This window comes from Acomys minous, assembly GCF_964271855.1.
Source record: "Acomys minous genome assembly, chromosome: 13".
In the NCBI taxonomy this organism is placed as follows: domain Eukaryota; kingdom Metazoa; phylum Chordata; class Mammalia; order Rodentia; family Muridae; genus Acomys; species Acomys minous.
This window is the reverse complement of record NC_140495.1, coordinates 25,452,865-25,472,249: the sequence shown is the minus strand read 5'-3', so window position 1 is coordinate 25,472,249 and position 19,385 is coordinate 25,452,865. Positions and strand designations below refer to the sequence as shown.

General features: G+C 45.1%; 1 protein-coding gene across 2 annotated transcripts in view; it reads right to left on the bottom strand.

Annotated features, from left to right (window-relative positions):
* CLSTN2 (calsyntenin 2) overlaps positions 1–19,385 on the bottom strand; it is a 591,071-nt gene that overhangs the window by 26,571 nt on the left and 545,115 nt on the right. For both annotated transcript variants that reach the window (XM_084751748.1, XM_084751747.1), the window contains exons 9-10: positions 19,189–19,351; positions 6,046–6,212 (exon numbers count right to left, since the gene is read on the bottom strand). In XM_084751748.1, coding sequence (XP_084607874.1) covers positions 6,046–6,212; positions 19,189–19,351 — 330 coding nt within the window. The remainder of the gene's footprint in view (positions 1–6,045; positions 6,213–19,188; positions 19,352–19,385) is intronic.

Sequence of the window (19,385 nt, the reverse complement as noted above, 5' to 3'; positions counted from 1 at the left end):
TTGTTTTGCAGACAGGGTCTTATGGTATGGAATTCATTTATATAGACCAGGCTAGCCTCAACTTCATAGATTATTAGCCTACCTGTGCCTCCTGAGTTTTGGAATGAAAGATATGAGCCATTGTTCCCTGTGATAGTAAAGGTTTTTGGTTATTTTCAATCTTACTGTTATCATAATCGAGAATCTCATACATATAAACACATGGATGCATCTAGAAGACAAATCCTGGCAAGGAAAATTTCTAGGTCAAAGAGTAATACATGCTCTTTGTCTATGCTGGCAAATTTCTGGCTGCTGCAATTGTCAAAACACACACACACACACACACACACACACACACACACACACACACACACACACCTTCCAATGCAAGTGCTCCTTCTCTAACCTCAGCAATCTCTTTGCTATGCTATTAGTCTTTGGGAACAAGGCGAGATAGACTAAGAGGTAACCAAGGCCAACTTACTCTAGTTTTAATTCATATTTCTCTTCCTACATAGGGAATTGAATATATGTTTTAATGGGTTTAAGGAAAACTACTCATTACTTTTCCATGACCTGACTCAATTGTCTTCACAGTCATACTCTTGTTCTGTGTTTGGAGATGGATTGTAATTGTTGGTGACATTGAACCACGTGAGTCACTTGCATGGTGGTCCTCGTTTACTGATGAGTTTTCTCTTATCCTTTAGCTACCATCTAAGTATTTTATTGCTGTCTATTCCACAGCTCCTAGCTTTCCTCCTTTGGTCCCACTGGGATGTGTGCTCTTTTTTTTCTGGTGGCACTTGCAAAATAGTAGTATGATTACTCAGCACACAGAAAAAGGCTTTTTTTTCTGAACCTAGGGACCCTGACTGACTCCTTGATCCAAGAAACTAGCTCCAGTGGTCGAGAACCCCAGCCTGCCACAATTTCCCATTTGTGTTAGCTGGTCAGTGCTTATGAAGGCTTGTATTTCAGAACTTTAGATTAAGGATCTAACCTGATGTGAACCTGATGTGAAGTTTCTAGGTTTCTAGTCCTCCAGACATATTGACCTAGTGTGATGATGATGATGACAATGATGATGATGGTGGTGCTGATGCTGATGACGACAATGATGACGATGATAGCAAGCATTCAATAAATGAAAACTCGGGCTATAATCCCCAGTGCTGTAGAAAGTCCATCTTTGTTGAGTCTTTAGTGGTGAACCTCTGTTGCCTTTCCTTTCCAGCTTTCCTGTCCCTCAAAGCCCTGGGTAAAATCTCTCTGAGCTGTCACCTCAGTCCATGAGCACAGCTCCCTTGCTCTAGATTCAGGAAGTCCCAGGTTCCTGCTTCACAGCCAGCCAGTGCGTGTGTCTCTAGCCACAGATAATCTTCAACCCAGGAGGCTCAGTTCTGAAGTCATCACATCCCAGTGGGTCATCATCAGATCTGAGGCATTTTTTTTTATCAGCCATCCATTTCAGATGCTAGAACATTTAAGGTAATCCTTTGAAAAAACACTTCTTAGAACTCTACCCTGTTTCTCTTTACAGTGTCCCCACTACTACTGTGCAGTCTGGTGCTGCTGCTGCTGTGTGTGAGAGAGAACCTCAAGAGTCTGGTTACTGGTTTTCCTCAGCTTTTCTACAGGGTCTCAGGCAACAGTAGCATGAATATGGCGGGGTTTGAGCCTGGCGTGAAGGCTGGCTAGGACAGTGAACACGTTCCTCTACAGCAGTGGTTCTCAACCTTTCTAATGCTGTGACCCTTTAACACAGTTCCTCATGTTGTGGTGACCCCTCAACCACAAAATTATTTTCATTGCTAGTTCATAAATGTGACTTTGCTGCTGTTATGAATTGTAATGCAAATAATCTGTGTTTTCTGATGCCTTCGGCAACCACTGTTCTAAAATGAGGATGCGATAGCATTCCTTGGCAATCAGCAGAGCACGCAACTCTATTGATTCCTCCTAGCAGGAGCACAGGCTAGCCAGTGTGTTGGCTCTCTAGTTAACATGCTAGTCTGGGCTTAAGAACATCCTTCTCAGCACAGCGTGTGAAGAAGGGCACAAGTCCAGCGGCCAATATAATTCTTACAGGATCAATAAAAGTCTCCACAGATTCTCATATTTTTCCAGCTGCAGTATTCCATGCTCAGGGGATATGTCTATAGTTATGTGGCACACATGTTTAAACTGGCATAACCACAGGGGCAAACAGTACCCACAGTTCCTTGGGATGATGTACTGTAGCCATAGTGACTCAGGAAGAAGATGACAGGCAGATGCCTTCCAGAATGGCCACTTCTCTCAGACACTCAGCTGGTTTCTTCAGTGTCCTTAGAGGTTAAACCACAAGCAAAATTCCTATCCACAGCCTAGACTCCCTGGGCCTCAGCAACAGGCTGGCCGTGGCTTGCTGGGCACCTTGCCATTTGCCACCTGCCAGCCTCCTTGATGTGTACCCAAATGGCTCAGCATACAAAGGCCTTTGCTACCAAGCACCAAAACCCCCCTGAAATTTCATCCCTAAGACCCACATGGTGGAAAGGGAGAACCAAATCCCACAAACTGTCCCCAGACCGCCATGTGAGTATCATGGCATGCACCCACCTCCAAATACACAAGTAGATGTAGTAACAAATTGACAGAAAGGTATCCTTGCCACACCAGTGATTAATTGAGAACCCATTAGGTTTGCTACAGGGATATGTATCTATATGTTTAGTAAACCAATGCATTGCTAAAAGATACATAGTATTAATTCCATTATATACATGGGGGTGGGACTTCAGGGGGTTGATATATCGTCCCCAGGGCCACCAAATAGTAAATAATTATTGGCATTGAGAACCTGGGAGTATCTGTCTCTAAGCTCCTTTCTTGCTCTCCCATACCATGAAGGTGATGATGGCAATGATGGTGCCATGAAAATCAGAACAAGATACTTTTTCAAAACGTGGCTGTCCCACAGTATCTTTCTTACATGGGTCCAAGACAACAGCCACCACAACCTTATAGAACAGTGGTTCTCAACCTGTAGGTCAGGACCCCTTTGAGGGTCACAAGGGTCACCTAAGACCATCAGAAAACACAGATACTTATATTGTGAATCATAACAGTAGCAAAATTACAGCTACAAAGTAGTAACAAAATAATTCTATGGTTGGGGGGCAGGGTTCTCTCTCAATAAGGAACTGTACTGAAAGGTCTCAGCATTAGGAGGGTTGAGAACCACTGTTGCAGAGACTCAAATATGCTCAAGAAGTAATCCAGAAAAAAAAGCATGCTGCTCAGGAAGACAAGAGGAGCAAGGAGCTGTTCCTAGGTGCTGTAAGGAGAGACACTCACTCCTTCTGCAAGTGACGCCTTGCTTCTTTATAAGCCAGACACACAGAAGGAGGCTAGTCACTGGCAAATCAAACGATAGTCATTCAGAAATGATGTGTGGGAGACAGGCAGGGACAGAAGGAAGTTAGGTTTAATAATGGTCAAGGCTATCCTTTAGTCAGACTTGCCGTTAGAGAGGGAAGAACATGGACCTATTTTGGACAAGTTCCCCGAGCCCCAGCCCCCTTGCTTTTGGAATGAGGTCATAATATTTAATTTGTTTTGAGTAGAGATAATGAACCTAAAATAGCCCCCAGTGAGTGCTCTGTGAACTGTGTGTCTTATTAACTTCTCTCACAGACCTTGAGCTCTCACAAGCCATGCCTTAGGGATGGGAGAGGGTCATTTGTGGTGACTTGGGTATGAGCAGGTGGGATGCTGAAAAGCCTCCCTCCAGACCCCTGTCATTTGTGTGACACATATCTTAGCACCTTTTCTTTCCACAGGCTATGACTACTCTGCAGAAATCACTTTGGTTCTTAGTTTATAATTCACAAATTGCCTGGCTGTTAAGTCTGGTATCTTTGGTTTATTTGCTCTGTCAAACCTGAAACTCTGCAACCGTGGTCCCTTGGGATGGTTCAAAGCAGAGGACTCATTCAGAAGCAGGCAGTGAGTTGGAGTGAGGGGAAAAAAAGGGAGGGCATTGAAGGCTGGATCTCTGTAGCAATGGATAGAAAATACCCAAGGAAATAATGCATGCTGACCAGACCAGCTTTTCTGCATAAAGTGGTCTTATATGCTTCCTCCAATGACATGTGATTAACATGTATGTATATGTATGTGTGGGTCAAAGCCATGGTAAACAATATCTGGAAAGTATTTCTTGCTTAACCACGCTTTCTATATTCCTTCTGTCTTCCCATTCTGACTCAATGTTCAGGGTGGGCACCTTAAACACTACCTTGCCAAGATTATTCTTTCTTGCTTGAGCTTTCAATGGCTCCTAGTGGCTAACAGGAAACAAATATACATCTAAATGTGTCTAAGAGTATCCATGATGTGGTCTCCACCCAGATCTTTGGTCCCACTTTTGTGGTAATATTTGGGTGCCCATAACACTGGCCTCGAGGTTCCTGCACATTTCTTGGCTTCTGTTCAAATTCCCAGATCTGCTAGGAAAGGTTATTCTCTTCGCTCCCCGTCCTTTCCCAGGTGAGGTCTTACCTGTCCCTTACACATCCTTCTCAGGCTTCCCCTCTTCTGAGGAGTCTTCTCTGAAGGCCATTCACCCTGAATCTGAAGCTCTGGAGAGCTACTGCCTAGATTTGGATTCTGGCTCAGCCCATCACTAGCTTCAGCATGGTTCTTGAGCATCCTTTATCTTTCAGTTCTCAATACGTAGTTGAGAACGGTCATGGTACCTTTTCCAGTGGGAAGGGGTATTATGAAGAGTAATGGTCATAAAGCATCTAGAACACTCAGTGCCTGCCTCTCAGAGGCCTTTGGGAAATGTCAGTGCTCACTGTCAAGTAGTGAGTGGTACCCAAGCAGGTTTATTCACCAATAGGGTTACTGAGTTATCTGAAGACAACATGTTAAGAGCATCCTCCTTTGTATACTAGTACCTTGCCCATACCTGAAAGATGATATGTTTGCTGAGGTAGTCACATCTTAGTTACATCATAGGTGCTCAGACCAGTAGGTCCTGCTTGGATACTTAGAGCCAGAGTCTTCAACCATCAGGCCCCTGTTAGGAGCAGGTTCTGCTGGAAATTGAGTCCCTGGCTTGGAAAGACAGGCCCATGGTAGGATGGCAAGGCAGGAATGGCAGACTGGGTACACATGGGTGTGGAGGCCCTCTGCTGTTGTCATCTTCCCTTGGGAAATGGCCAAGGGGGAAACTACTATGACTTCTGGGCACTCCAGGAGCTGTCATGGTCTCCAGGACACAGAGAGTGGGACATCCTGCCTTCTAGAAGGGAGCTAGAGAGTCGCCTTCTCATATTGGGGCCTGTGATGATTCACTGGGACCTTAGATGGGACTAACCCTGCTCTTTATTCAAAACTCAGGGGCCCAGGACCAGTAGGAGACAGAAAGTAACTGTGGGAGAGAAGTTTGTTGGGGCCATATCAGCCTCGCCCCCTATTCCCGCCCCCCCCCTCCCCCCGCAAGATACTTTTCTAAGGACGCAGCTCTGATTTCCTGAACCATTCAAATATTTTTGCTTCACATAAGCAATAAAAATCATGACTCTTTTTTTCACATTCCTTTTGACTTCCAGATATTGCTTGGAGGGGACTCAGCTTCAATTTAACAACGCCAGACCTAGTGACTGTCCTATCTGTTTTCCAATTCTACCTCATGTCTGTTTTCTCTTTCCTTCCTCATTTGTGCTTTGGAGTCCCAATTTTTTGTTTACTTTTTATGTTCTTGAAATGTATTCTTGCATGCCAAGTTGTTTGCCTTTAGGCAAAGGAATAGCAAGGCAACCAACCAATCTACAGACAAATGAGGTTTCATTCTTCCCTCCAGGCAGATGTGGAACCGTTTTAACTGTCTACTCTGAAGCACCTGTTCTGGAAGTTTCAGGAGCTGGCAGCAGAAGTCCATCCTGGATGTCATGGTCACTAACTGGTCCCTGTTAAAATGTGGTCACACCTTAACTGAGGAACCATTTCTGTGAGCCTTCGACTCATAAATCAGACTCTGGTCAGAGGCAGTACTGGTGCCTTCCTTACCTTTATTCCCTGCCCAAGGCTTTCCAGGGAATTAATATCCAGTCCTTCTTTGCAGGCCTGCAAGCAAGAAATCACCTTCTGGCTTTCCATTTTTCCAGGACGGATCGTGAGACTGGCGAGGCTGCCATGGAAAAATTGTGCAAACCGTGGTTTGGCCACTTCTCCTCCTGTGAAAACAAGGAATATTGTCACTTGCCGTGAGGAGGCCAGGTAAGAAGGACCAACAACACACAGTAGCATCTGTCCATGGGGCCAAGATCACTCACACTGCCTGTGTGTTCCTTAAGCCTAAGAGATGATTGTCTCTCTCTCTCTCTCTCTCTCTCTCTCTCTCTCTCTCTCTCTCTCTCTCTCTCTCTCTCTGTGTGTGTGTGTGTGTGTGTGTGTGTGTGTGTGTGCAAGCTTAGGGCTGCTACCATGGCCATGTATGATTCGAACTGCTCATATGGCAGCTTCAAGAGCCACGCCCATCTCCTCTGTGGTCTCCAAGCCAGGCTTCCCCTGTGGTCTGCTTATAGCCCGCCTCACTCATATAGCCTTTCCTAATATCTTTACTAATCACAGCGCCCCCAGACCCCACCCCCACTCCATCTTTGGATGGACTGCATGGACAGATCTAGGCTGGATCTTGCTTGACCTTTGGTTCAGAAAGGAAACAAGGACAAGGACATGGAGGAAAGATAGACCAGGACTGAGTCCCCATCTTGACGCTGCCCAGGGAAGGGTTTGAAAATTCTTTGAACCTCCACAGCTCCTGGTTCTGGTCGGCTGTCTCAGCAAGCAGCTCCTGCTGCTTCTGTGCTTTGCTACCTCGGACTTGACAACAGACTGTGCCTGCCTGTCAGCAGCTTTCCCAGCTCCCTAAAGGGCAGCTTTCCCAGCAAGTGGCGCTGTGGCACCTTTGGGGCCTTTTGGCAAGCCAGGGTGTGCCAGTGAGGCTTTGTGGGTGGTGGGTGCAACTCGGGCGCACAGTTCCTATGTTCCTTAGTGTTCGGTATGTCTTTTTTAATTCCCTGATACCCCACTTCTTTTTGCTTTTCTACTGAAATCACTGAGGTTGCTCCCTATTGAATCGTTTCTGCCGACTTACTGCATGGCTCTTCCTACTGCCTAGGTACAGGCTTGACTTGGTTTGCTTTCATACCTGTTGCATTGCTCTCACACTTGCTCATCCCCAACCTTGTCCTCCCTGCTGTCCAGATTAAGCAACTTTCACAGTTTTTCAAGGTCTCTTAGATTTCCCCATCACTGCTGTTTCCTCAGACTCTATTGAGTCCCTGCTTCCTGAGCCCTGTCCCTGCCTTGGGTCCCACTGTGCTCTGGTTTAGGGCTTGGATCACTGTTAGCTGGTTTTATCGCAGCCTCCTCCACCTGGCTTTGCTGGCGAGTTGTTTACATGTATGTGCTTTCCTCAGTAGCTTAAATTGTCATCTTCCACTTTAGCTACAAATTCTAATCATCTGCGGATCTTTAAAAAGATAAACCCCGTGCCTGGTACTTGGTCTGACCCCTTGGAGATTTTGATTTAATTGGTATGGAGAATTTTACAAGCTTCTTGTGCAAAGCAGGTGTGAAGCCAAGGTTAAGAAGCACCGAGCTGTGAGCTTCTTCAGGTGGGTCCTTTTGCATACTCCTTATGTGATCTCTCTCCTTGATGCTACCCGCAGGCTTGCTCTTTGCAAGCTGCTATAATTTATTAGTTTAAGTCTCTCTTTCCTCGATAGGAAGGATCACTCATGCATTATTCATTTTAATGAAGACAATACTGAGCAAGTAAGTATTAGGGGCTGAGGGTGCACCAGACACCGCGCATAAGTTGACTCATTTATTCTTCTCAAGAACACTTGGCTTCTTGTGTCCTCTTGGCATGCTATTCTCTGCCTGGCACACAGCAGACACTTTATAATTGTCTGTTGAATTGAAGGAGACGATGCACTGACTGCCGTCAGAGTCATCATGGTCACTGAGGCTCTGTCACCCATTCCTTCTTGCTAAGGCAGCCCCTGAGGCCTTGGGCATGGATAGACTTCAGGGGGAGAGTCTAAGCAAATTTTATTATGCCACCATTGCTGCAGTGATAGACTGAGGGCTGGGTCTGGGGCCAAGTACCAAAATTAAGCCAATCAGTGCCTGGCATTCAATAAGTCATAATTATGGTCCAAGAATATGCACGGGGCCAAATTTAGGCTACCATCGTGAAAGACGATGACTGGTAGCTCATACACAAAAGCTTCTATTTTTCTCCCTGAAGGTTTTCAATGAACTATTGTTGTCTTTCTACAGAGAACCCACAGCTGCATAAGCCATCTTGCCATCAGACTAGGACTGATAAGGACAATGCAGAATGTAGGGCAAAGCTAGAAGAGTCACATGGGACCAAGTAGGACCCAGATGGGTCTCCCCACTGCTGTGCTTTGGGACATCCTGTGCTACAGGAACCATCTGTCTTTATGTGTTAAGTCATTTTTGTCTCATAGGTTGTTTCCTTGCCATGCAAGGATTCTTTGCTTTGAATATAAAACAAGTCTTTATTTTAGGGCTTGGCTCACAGGGAATTCCAAAATAAATGTGGCTTTGAGGAATGGCCTGAAACAGCCATGGCTACGGGAGGACAATTTGGGTTTTTTTCTGATCTAGACACTCCCCTGTGGATAAAGTGCTTCTCTACAGCACTTGGATGCTCATGACCTAGTGTCATGGCTTGGATGCCAGGTGCCCTCAGGAAGGCTTCCATATAGAAGGGTGAGTCCCTCATGTCTAGAGGGTGGGCTTTTACAAAATGATTGAGTCATCAGGGCTCTAGCCAAATCATTGGCTTAACTCACAGAGGGATTCAAAACATGAATAGACTGTTGGGAGGCGACAGAACTGTGGAGGGTGAGGCCTCATTGGAAGATGCAGGTCACTCTTATCTGTTGCCTGGATGTTTCTACACCCTGACGCTTCACCATGGCCTAGGACCAATGGGACAGGCTGGCCAAGGATTAAAGGCTCTGAGACGATGGGTCAAGATAAATCTGTCGCCACATAAGGATTTTCGTTTTTGTTTTAATTTTTTTTTTTTTAGTATTTGTCATAGCAACAAAATGTCTGATTTAAAATCCAGTGAATGGATAGCTAGATATCTTTTTTTTTTATCTACAGAAAGGGGGATTAAAGCTTGACCCTAAATGGTGAAGTGCTTTCCAGATGGTCCTCTATTTGCCGCCTTGTCTTTACTTTTGAGCAGCAGAGTCGATGAGTAGCAATGACTAGGTGTGACCTGTGTATCCAACATCAGGAGCAGCCTCAATATACATTATCTCCTTGAGTCTTCATGAAACCCATGGAATAGAAGCATTCATTATATAGGCACCTTTGGTGGTTTGAGAAAAAAAATGGCCCCCATAGGTTCACAGGGAGTGACAGTATTAGGAGGTGTGGTCTTGCTGGAGTAGGCGTGGCCATGTTGGAGGGAGTGTGTCATTGGGGATAGGATTTGAGGTCTGAGATGCTCAAGTCAGGCCACTGGCTCATGGTGCTCTTCCTGCTGCCTTCCTATCCTGCTGGCTCAGCTACCTCTCCAGTGCCATGTCTGCCTGTGTGCCACCGTGCTTCCCACCATGATGATAACGGACAAAACCTCTGAACTGTAAGCCAGCCCTAATTACATATTTTCCTTTATAAGAGTGGCCGTGGTCATGGTGTCTCTTTACAGCACTAAAACCCTAACCAAGACAGCACACACACTAATAAGACTTAGGCTTGAAGTTGTAAAGTGTACGTCCTTACAATCTGAGTACACCATCTATCATCTAGCCTTCATTGTCAGGAGGCTCCATCTCAAAGGCCAATGGTTATGGCAGGCTTGGATATCAAGGTATCATATTCTGTATTTTCAACTTAAGAATCCAAGATCTGTGATGCACCATGTTTATGAGTCAGAATTCTCTAGGACATAGATTTTGCTAGCATTTTGCAGTTGGGGACACGTATAAGATTTGAAGTATGTTTTACCCAGTACTAGGTGTGATATTGGATATTAAAAATAATAGATATGCTGAAATTTTTCTCTTTTTAATATTGAAGATGTCTACATGGACTACACAGCTCCTCTGTCAAAATTTAGAATAAATATGGCCATGAATCATTTTAAGAGAACGACCAAAAAAAAAAGTCTCAAAATTTTGTTTCCAGACATGATTTTGGATTTCTTAGATTAGCTCAGCATTTTGAAAACACTTCCTGTGTATCTAGTCTTATGTTAGGTTCAAATTCTAGGCTGTGGGTTAGGGTATTCAGGAATTTATACTGAGTTGAAAGACTAAGGTAAATTAAAATGTAAGAATTAGATGCCCTTAACTAGCCCACATAATCAATTTCTAAACAACATGTCTGTTAGGTCAGAGGGAAAATAGCTACCATGAGGTCCTTGAAATGCAAATCAGGTTATTTCATATGCTATTTCATCAATCATTAAGGATGAGGGCATCCTGGAGATTTTAAGCTCCATTCTTTATATTTTTATTAGGAATTTCTTCCATCTCACTTCCAGTTATGCACACCTCTAGTTTTGCCACATGGATGGTCACAGAAGAGGCCCAGGCTGAGAACCTCCCCAAGTGTGGGTTTCAGATGTATTAACTCTTCAAAAGGCAGCCATGACAGTGGGTCCGCCTTTGGCACATACAGAGGAAAGAATCTGTTTTTTTTTTTCCCCAGATGAGGTAAGTTGGGGAAATGGAGAGGATAAGTTACAGAACAAAGTCATGGACAGCTGCTTCCAGGCTGAGCTCCAACAGGATCTGTGATATTTGTATTGCACTAGGCCGACTGTCCACAGATGGACGTACACAGAGAACACAAGAAACACCACAAGTATTGATGTAGCCTGTGGGAGGTAAGGAAATGCCGATGCAACTGGCAATCCTAAAGGACTATGAGTGACTGAGGACCAAAGGAGGAATATTAGCATCACTGCAGTGAATAACATGGAAAGGTAACCAGGCCCTCATTGCCCTATGACTATATCCTCACCACCCGGGTCAACCAGCCATTTCCCAAGGAAATGGGAAAATGCCAAATTTGAGGAGGTTAAAGCTCTCTCTCACTCACATGGAATGAAGCTTGAAATGAAACAAAGATGGGTGTGAGAAAAAAAACTCATCTTTGTGAATTGAGAGTCTTACCTGATACACTGACAACTCTTTTCACAAGAGAAGTTTACAGACAGGGTTTGAAAAAATTTTTTCCTGGGTCATGTGGCCAGGAACAACTAAAGTTAAGATTTGGCCTTGAGCCCAGCCTTCTCCCCACACATCATCTAATCAGACGTGGATGGAAAAGTTCAAGGGGGACTTATGAGAGGGGCACAGGTTGGGACCGATGCTGCACCAGCAGGGAGTACCCGGTTATGACGGTTCCTGTGGACACTGACTGGCTTCAGTAGCAATTCCCAGGGGGCTGGGATGAGGAGCAATGGAAAAACCCAGCTGTTCTGAAAACCAGCCAAACAGCTGGCCCCTCAGCATCTGTGGTTTCACATCCCCTGACTTAACCGACCACTGACCTGACAACTGAGAGACTGAAAACACCTAAACAACACTAAACACAGACATGTCTTTTCCTTGTCGTCACTCTCTAAGCAACAGGAACCGTTACAGAGCATCCGTACCACTTTAAGCTTTACAACTAGTCTGTAGTTAATTTGAAGCATATGGGAAGGTATTTGCCACTTAGTACTTTATATAAGGAAATGGAGGGTTTCTGATGCTTTCGCACCTGCACAGCATCTGGGGACCAGGAACCCACAGAAACCGAAGGACAGCGTCACTTGGCGTACATGTATGATGCACCCAGTCATATTCTGAAACATGGCATTTCCAGTGAATGGGGGAGGTGAATATCCACCACCCGCCACCCCAGCTTTCTGTCTTCGGAGAGGTGGGGTCTGTTCACTAAAAGTGAAGCCGTAAGAGCAACTAGAGTCAGAAGACCTACGTAACGCGAAGGCACCGAGGCTCATTTGACACGAAGGTACTCGGGAAGCTACTGTCTGTCCTGCCATCTTTTCCCTCGCTGTTCAGTCTAAGAAATACATGGGAAAGAGTGGAGGCTGTTGCTTTCTTTTGCTTGAGTCGAACACTGCTCTTTGCAAGGCTTGGGGATGGGGATGCCCCTCAATGAACACAATTTCACGGATGGTCAGCTATCAATTTTGAGCAATGCAAATGGCCAGACCGTCTGAAATCTTGCTTTCTCTCTCTCTCTCTTTTTTTCCCCCTCATTTCGGTGATGGAGACACCCATGGAATGCAAAGACTAAGTGAAGTGTGTAATAGACCCTCACAAGCTTCGGCTTTAAAACTATGTGCATATAACCCCAAAGGGGGTTCATATAGCTATAAGTTGCAGGTGACTTGCAAAGAAAAATGATCTGTCATCACAGATGGCCATGACACACATTCTCATCAAGCTTTCTTAACCTCTTTTTCTTTAGGAGAAAAAAAAAGGGTGCGTGTATACCATTTTCTTGCTTTTACAGCAAACATTTATATGGTACTATAGAGAACAAAATATATGACTTAGGGATGACCCCAAAAGTCAGATCCCTGAAATTGAGGACTTAAATTTATGGAGTCAGAAGGGTGCTCATGTATCATCCAGAGTATTGATTTCACTCTCCAGACAAAGAAATTGAGAGTCTGAGTGGCAGAACTGTCTTCAAAGCCCCAGAGTTGATAAGCAGGAGGCAGCATTGGTCCCCATTCGTCACTCCAAGACCAACCAACCTTTTCCGACTGTGGCCTGATGCCTGGTGGGTCTGATGCTATCTTTACATCACGGCTGAACTTTGTCAGACATCTTGGCGACTGATTTGCCCCCAGATTCCAGGAGCCTCTCGTCTTCTTTGGCTGTGGTGATTTTGTTCTGGTGATGACTATCTGGTACAGGTGTCTGTGTCACTCATGGCAAGGTCCAGAGTGTGGTGTGGATTATGCCCGTGCCCCATGTTGTTGACTGTCTATGGCGGAGCCCACCTAAGGTGCTCAGCACAGCGCCTAGTCCACGCCGACCATGCAAACATGAAGGCTAGGAGTGGGGGTGCTTTGTGCTGTTTCCTAAACTTGACCTTGGCCTCGTCTTAGAAAGGGCATCCTGTGAGAACGAAAGTTCTGTGCAGCCTCCTTGGGAAATACTGTCTGGATAGAAAGCACACTACGCTGGTACATTGCCTTTTTTTTTTTTTTCAGAAGTGGAGACCCGAGGGATGGAGAATAATGTGAACACAGACTTTATTAAGAGAAATTTGTACTAAATTAGATCAAGCTCATTAAGTGGAGGGATGTAGTGCAAGTGTCTGCACCAATGCTAGAGTCTGGCAGGAAAAAAAATGACCTGAAAATGTACCACAAATCTCAGGGCTGCATGTGGCTCCACTTGTACCATGTGAGCCTCATAAGCCGCTGCTTACAGCCCTTGGGCTATGTCTGCCTTTTGATACCTCTGACGCCATTCTTTGCTTTGTCATCACTTCATAGCTCCAATGAGTGTTTTGTTCTGTCCTTGTTCAGCCTCCATTTTTTAAGAAAAAAAATTCTTTTTAAAATAGAGTTAGGACTCAGCAAGGGTAGGAACCCAGAATGGAATGGCAATCTTCCTTATCCAAGATCAGTAGCATCATTTGGAAATTGAAGGCGGGGCTGTATATTCTAGAACGGCCAGGATTCCTTGGACTGGAGGAGAACATCTTGGCAGAGACAGGAGTTAGGGAGTACAAGGAGGAGAGCTACAGGTGGGGACCCCTATGTTGAAATCCATCAAGGAGAACAGGGATGCAGGTGATGTTTTCCTGAGGGTGCCTCTTCAGCTCCTCACTCATGCAGCCACTTGACTAAAAGACATGTCCCCCTCATATGCCTAACACACAAGAGGGAAGTCTGAGGAACTCTAGCTCACCAGGGTATAGGTGACCTAGCCTGCCACATTCTGTGGCATCCTCTATAAATCTCAAGACTCTGTGAGACACTGTCATGAACTAGCAGCCATCCAACTTACCTCCCTGCATAAGCAGCCTACAGGACCTGGATAATTAGGCCCAATGTAGGTATCTAGGAACTAAGCACATGTGGCTACCTTTATTTTTTTCTTTTCCCAGACAGCGTTTCTCTGTGTAGGCCTGGTTGTCCTGGCATTCTCTCTGTAGACCAGGCGGGCCTCTTACTCATAGAGATTTACCTTCCTCTGCCTCCCAAGTGCTGGGATTAAAGGCGTGCGGCACCACCGCCCAGCCTGATTTTTCATAGTATTTGAAACTCAACTCAATTGACTCAAAATTTTGTTCTTATAAGTGAAAACCTAAGGAAGGGAAATGAACTCAGTCTTTAACTGGTCTACCATGTTATGTCTTGCTGTTGCTTGAGTTTGTCATCCTTAGGTTTATAGGTTAGAGGTTTGGCTGGTTCCCAGAAGGACAATGCTGACAGGTAGCTGGACATTTTAAAACTGAGACCTAGCAGGTAATCATAAGACTGGTCCCTTCCAGTGCTTCAGATTGAAGTTTTACCATGACATCTTTTTTGCTTGTCTATTTTTCTTATCTTTGTGATGCTGTGCATCATGAGGCGACACAGCCAGGAGTCCCTTGCCAGAGCTAGTACCTTGCTCCTTAGAATTTGTTAACACAAATGAAAGATTCAGAAGACTGCCCTTGCAGTTCTGTGATGCTGCACGCACCAGGCCTCACTAGCAATGTTTCTTAAGTGTAAATGAAGTCTTATTTTTTTTTAATTACCGGAGAAATACCAGTGAAAATGAACTTCTGCTGATTGCATGGCTTTCATATTCTCTAACAGGACACAGCAGGCTAATTGGGTCTGCAGAACCCAGACCGGCAATGGTGCTGGTGCCAGCTCCCAGGAGAACCCAACACGCAGTGTCTATTAAATCACTTTCTATTCACTTTGTCTAACCCCAGCCGGAAATTTCACAAATGAGCACAAGTTCCCTAGCCAGCCTCAGGAGCACCAGAAAAGCTCCCCACATTTGCAAGTCCAAGGCAATTAGAGGGGGCACATGCAGGGCTTTGTGCTACGTGTGCAAGCAGACCATAGAAGGAGGAGCCGGTGGAGATGAAGACTGCTCCACAGGCCATTAATTTCACAGCAGCACATCTCCCTGGAAGATCTTTTGATTCGTCATATCCAGACAGAAATGTGGCTCTGGGAAGAATGTAGGGATTCATAGAAATCTAAATTCCTTAGCCAGGCAGGAGACTGTCCTAAAACTTAATTTCGGCTTCTCTCCTCATCCTCTCCTGCATTCCTTCTGGGTCATGTACTTTGCAGTGCTCTGGAGATCTGAACATGCTCATGCCTCCTGCGCTCACCTCCCTTCCCTTCTTGGTGGGGGTCTTACTCATTCGCTATTTCAAAGATTAAGATTTGGGGGTGGGGGATTCATTAATGTGTTGTCATTCCTCTTAGGGAAAGTACTCCAGTTTTCTCCGTGTTCCCCCCCCCCCCCCCGCCCCCGTGCTGCATGATTATGCTTCGGACTGCTTTTCTATCCCTGTCCTTCAAATTTTCCCTTCTGATGGACTGTTCTCCAGACTTCTCTTTGACAGTATGCATGAGCCTTGGGAAGGCGGAGTCTGAGTATGAAGAGCTAGTCCTAGGGGAGGTGAGGAAGCCGAGAGAAGGTAGGGAACCTTGGTAGAGTTGGGGCCGAGGGGGTTCGAGTAGGCCTAGCTCCTGTAGATCGCCTCCTGTGTCTCAGATTTGGATGAAAGGAAGGGAAAGGAAGGTGGAGGAAGACCCGGAGATATGTTAAAGTGACACATCCATTCACAGGAAACACACCAAGCACACACATCGCTCATGGAACCTTGAGAGACAAGCTTCTCTCTTATTTCATAACTGAGAGACTGGAAATTTGGGAGCACAGAGATGACGCGGGCATCATCACAACTCTGGGTTTCACATCATAGCAGAGGCACCACGGGGACAGAACAGCATGAAATGTGCGTGAAACCAGACACAGGGACAAAAGGGAGCAGGATGCAGGCCCTAGAGATTAACCCAGCAACCCAATGGCCCAGCAAACAGAAGCCGGAACTGACTAATGGGCTTATGTCAAATTAAAAAAGCTTTGGCTCAACAAATGGGGATAAAATGAATAGACAACCTACAGAAAAGAAAAATCTGTGCTAGCTAACCACCTGAAAGGGGACCAAAGTCTAGAATATATAAGAACAAAACAAAACAAATAATTTCAACAGTTGTTAAATGATCTAAAAAGGTATTTCTTTAAAAAATACTATAAATGGCTGGTAAGTGTATGAAAATTGTTGACTAGCTTTAATCTTCAGAGAAAAACAAATTTAATTTTATAATGCAGCTGTCCTACTCTGGAACATGTAGATCTGGAGGAATTGAACTCAGTACACACACTTGCAAGCCCATGTCTATTTCAGCACTGCTTACAACAACGAAGATATGGAGTTAATCTAGGTGCCCATTTACAGATGAACTATATGAGGAACACACACACACACACACACACACACACACACACACACACACATACACACACACACACGCGCACACACACACACACACACACACACACACACATACACACACACACACACATACACACACACACGCACACACACACACACACGCACACACATACACATACACACACACACACACACACACACACAGACACACACACTGGAGTATTATCTAGGAAAATGAGGAACGGAATCATGTTATTTGCAGAAAAGTGGATAGAACTGGAAATCATGTTAAAATAAGGCAGATACAGACAAGTATCATATCTTCTCTCATATGTAGAAATTAGAAAAAAACAATGCTCAGCAAATATCTCAGAAAGAAGAGTCCTGTGGGACACAGAGTAATTAGAATCCTGTGTAAATATATTTAGCAAGGGAGAAAGAGGCTGGAATGTAACTCAGCCTCAAAGTTTTATCACACCGAGGCTGCTCTCTCTTTCCCTCTGTTGCTTCTTGGAGAATTAAGGAAGTTTACAGCCTGTTAGTAAGAGGAAGACAGGTGTCTGTGTTTTGCAGCGATAAGGCTACATTCAGAAAGTAAAGAGTTTGTAGCACCTATGTCATGAGTACGCATCAGTTACATGGTGGCTGCTATACTTGTTCGGGTCCCGCACTGATGCTAAAGCAGAGAAGAGATTGGTAAAGACTGCCTAGAGACCAGCCCACTCCAAAGGATCCAAGGACCATCTTAATCACTTACAGACTCACTTTGATTCGGTGGTACTGTTTTCCCACCCCAGGTGGCAAGCACATAACTGGGGAGCAGTCGCTGTAACTGACTTGTCTAAGTAGAGGCTGATTGCAACTTGGGGTGATAGGAACCCAGATATGACCTCTGATGGCAACCAGGAAGGAGTCATGGTAAAGTCTGTAGGAGCATGTACCTCCAAGTGCCTTTTCTTATAGGTTTTCTCCAAGGTGGGCTCAGTAATGGCCATGTTGGTTTCTGGCTGGGGCACTGAGCCACACCAAGACCTTCATTTCAGCACAGCTGTGTTCAGCTGTTCAATCTCTATGTTAGTCCCTTTCTCTATCTGTTATTAATGGATTCTTGCCATAAGGCACATTTGTCTTCTCCTGGTAGCCTAGGGAAGCCTATAATATTGAAAAGACTCTGATCCCTATGTCCTGTAAGGATGGTAAACAAGGCTTGTCACTCTTGGGTGAAACATGCCACATCTGACATGGGTAGCCACAGCTCAGGAATACCTATCTTTATTCCTTGTTCACCTGTGTCTGCCTCTTGGCTTTTATTTCCCAAGGTGCACAGTGACTACTGCACTCTCGTCTTTCCATATGTTGTATCATGAAGATGCCCCAAATTGCTCTTTATCCAGCCCATAGGGACTTGTGTAGCCCCCAAGTCACTCCTGGCTCAACAGATCCACAGAGAACAGATTATTATATGATTGGCCTCTGACATTCACAGGGTCTTCAAGTGTCTCCAAAATACATCTTTAAGAATTGCATCTGCACTTCATGTTTATAGATGTTTAAATTTACTAAAAAAAAAAAGTGGTATAACAACTATTATCATAGTATTTATATTCCATTATGGGCTATAAATAATCAAGATTTAAAGTATGCAAGAGACTGTGTGGGGGTTATATGCAAGGACAAGTCATCCTAAGTGGGCTTGAGGAAGGCTTTGGTGTCCATGTGAGGTGTGGGAACCAGTTTCTTGTAAATACTGAGGGGTGGCTGCATTAAGTGCGCCTCTCCTCTCCCCATCCCATGGTGAATGACTGAAGGTACATTGGAATCTTTCACAGAACCTACCAACACAAGGTTGGGTCTTACATCGGGGTACTATCTGCCTACTTGAGAGAATTCTTGCTCCCTGCTAGTCACCCATCCCTGGTCTTCAAAGTAACGTCCATTACTTTAGAAAGAAGAAATAGACTCCAGCTGAGCTGAGTAAGATTAAAGGCTGTGGGCACTGAAAACTCCTTTGCCTGTTTCCAAAATGTAAACAGGGCTGGGCTGGGACATGAGACGAGAGGTGTAAGGGAGAGTGGAAGAAACAGACCTCTCCATGGGGGATGTCAACCTCTGTCCTAAGAGGTGAGGGACAGGGCTGAAGCAGAGTTCAGGACTGAGGGGTGAGCATACCCCGAGAGTGGACTCAATGACTTCATGGCCGGTGGACAATGTGCTTCTCATGGCCCTGGGCATATAGAGGCCAGGGGTTGGACACTGGAGTGACAGATAATGAGATCCCTGGTTTCTAGGTAACCTTGAGACAACTGGCAATTTCAAAGATTCTACATTCAACCCTTCCTAGCTGCAGCCACAGCTTGGAACCAGTTAAGATTCCAGAATAATAAATCGCCTTGGTAACTCAGAGGCAACCATGAACTTGTCTAGGTTGATGTGAAGCAAACACCCATTCTCCAGCCAGGTGTTCCATTATTACTTAGGGCTGGCGTCTCCATCAATGCTTTCTTTTATAAGCACCGTTTTGTTAGTAAAGGCCTAGCAACTTTTTCCTGGCTATATTTCATCCATTTTTTCCCTTTTTCCTTTTCTATCAATATCTCCTATTGACGGCACACAGAGTCAAAAGAGAGCTTCACTTAAGGTTACCTTGCCAACAGGCGCCGACAGTGAGTTGCATGGCTATATGAGATGGGTGAATGGGCCAGTCATTGGTCACCAGGTATGGTTCATACGTTGCTCCATCCATGTATAGGGTGACCACAGGAAACTCCACATTGATGACATAGTAATGCCATTCTTTGTCACAAATCTAAGGGGGGAGAAGAACACAGAGAGAGAAGCAA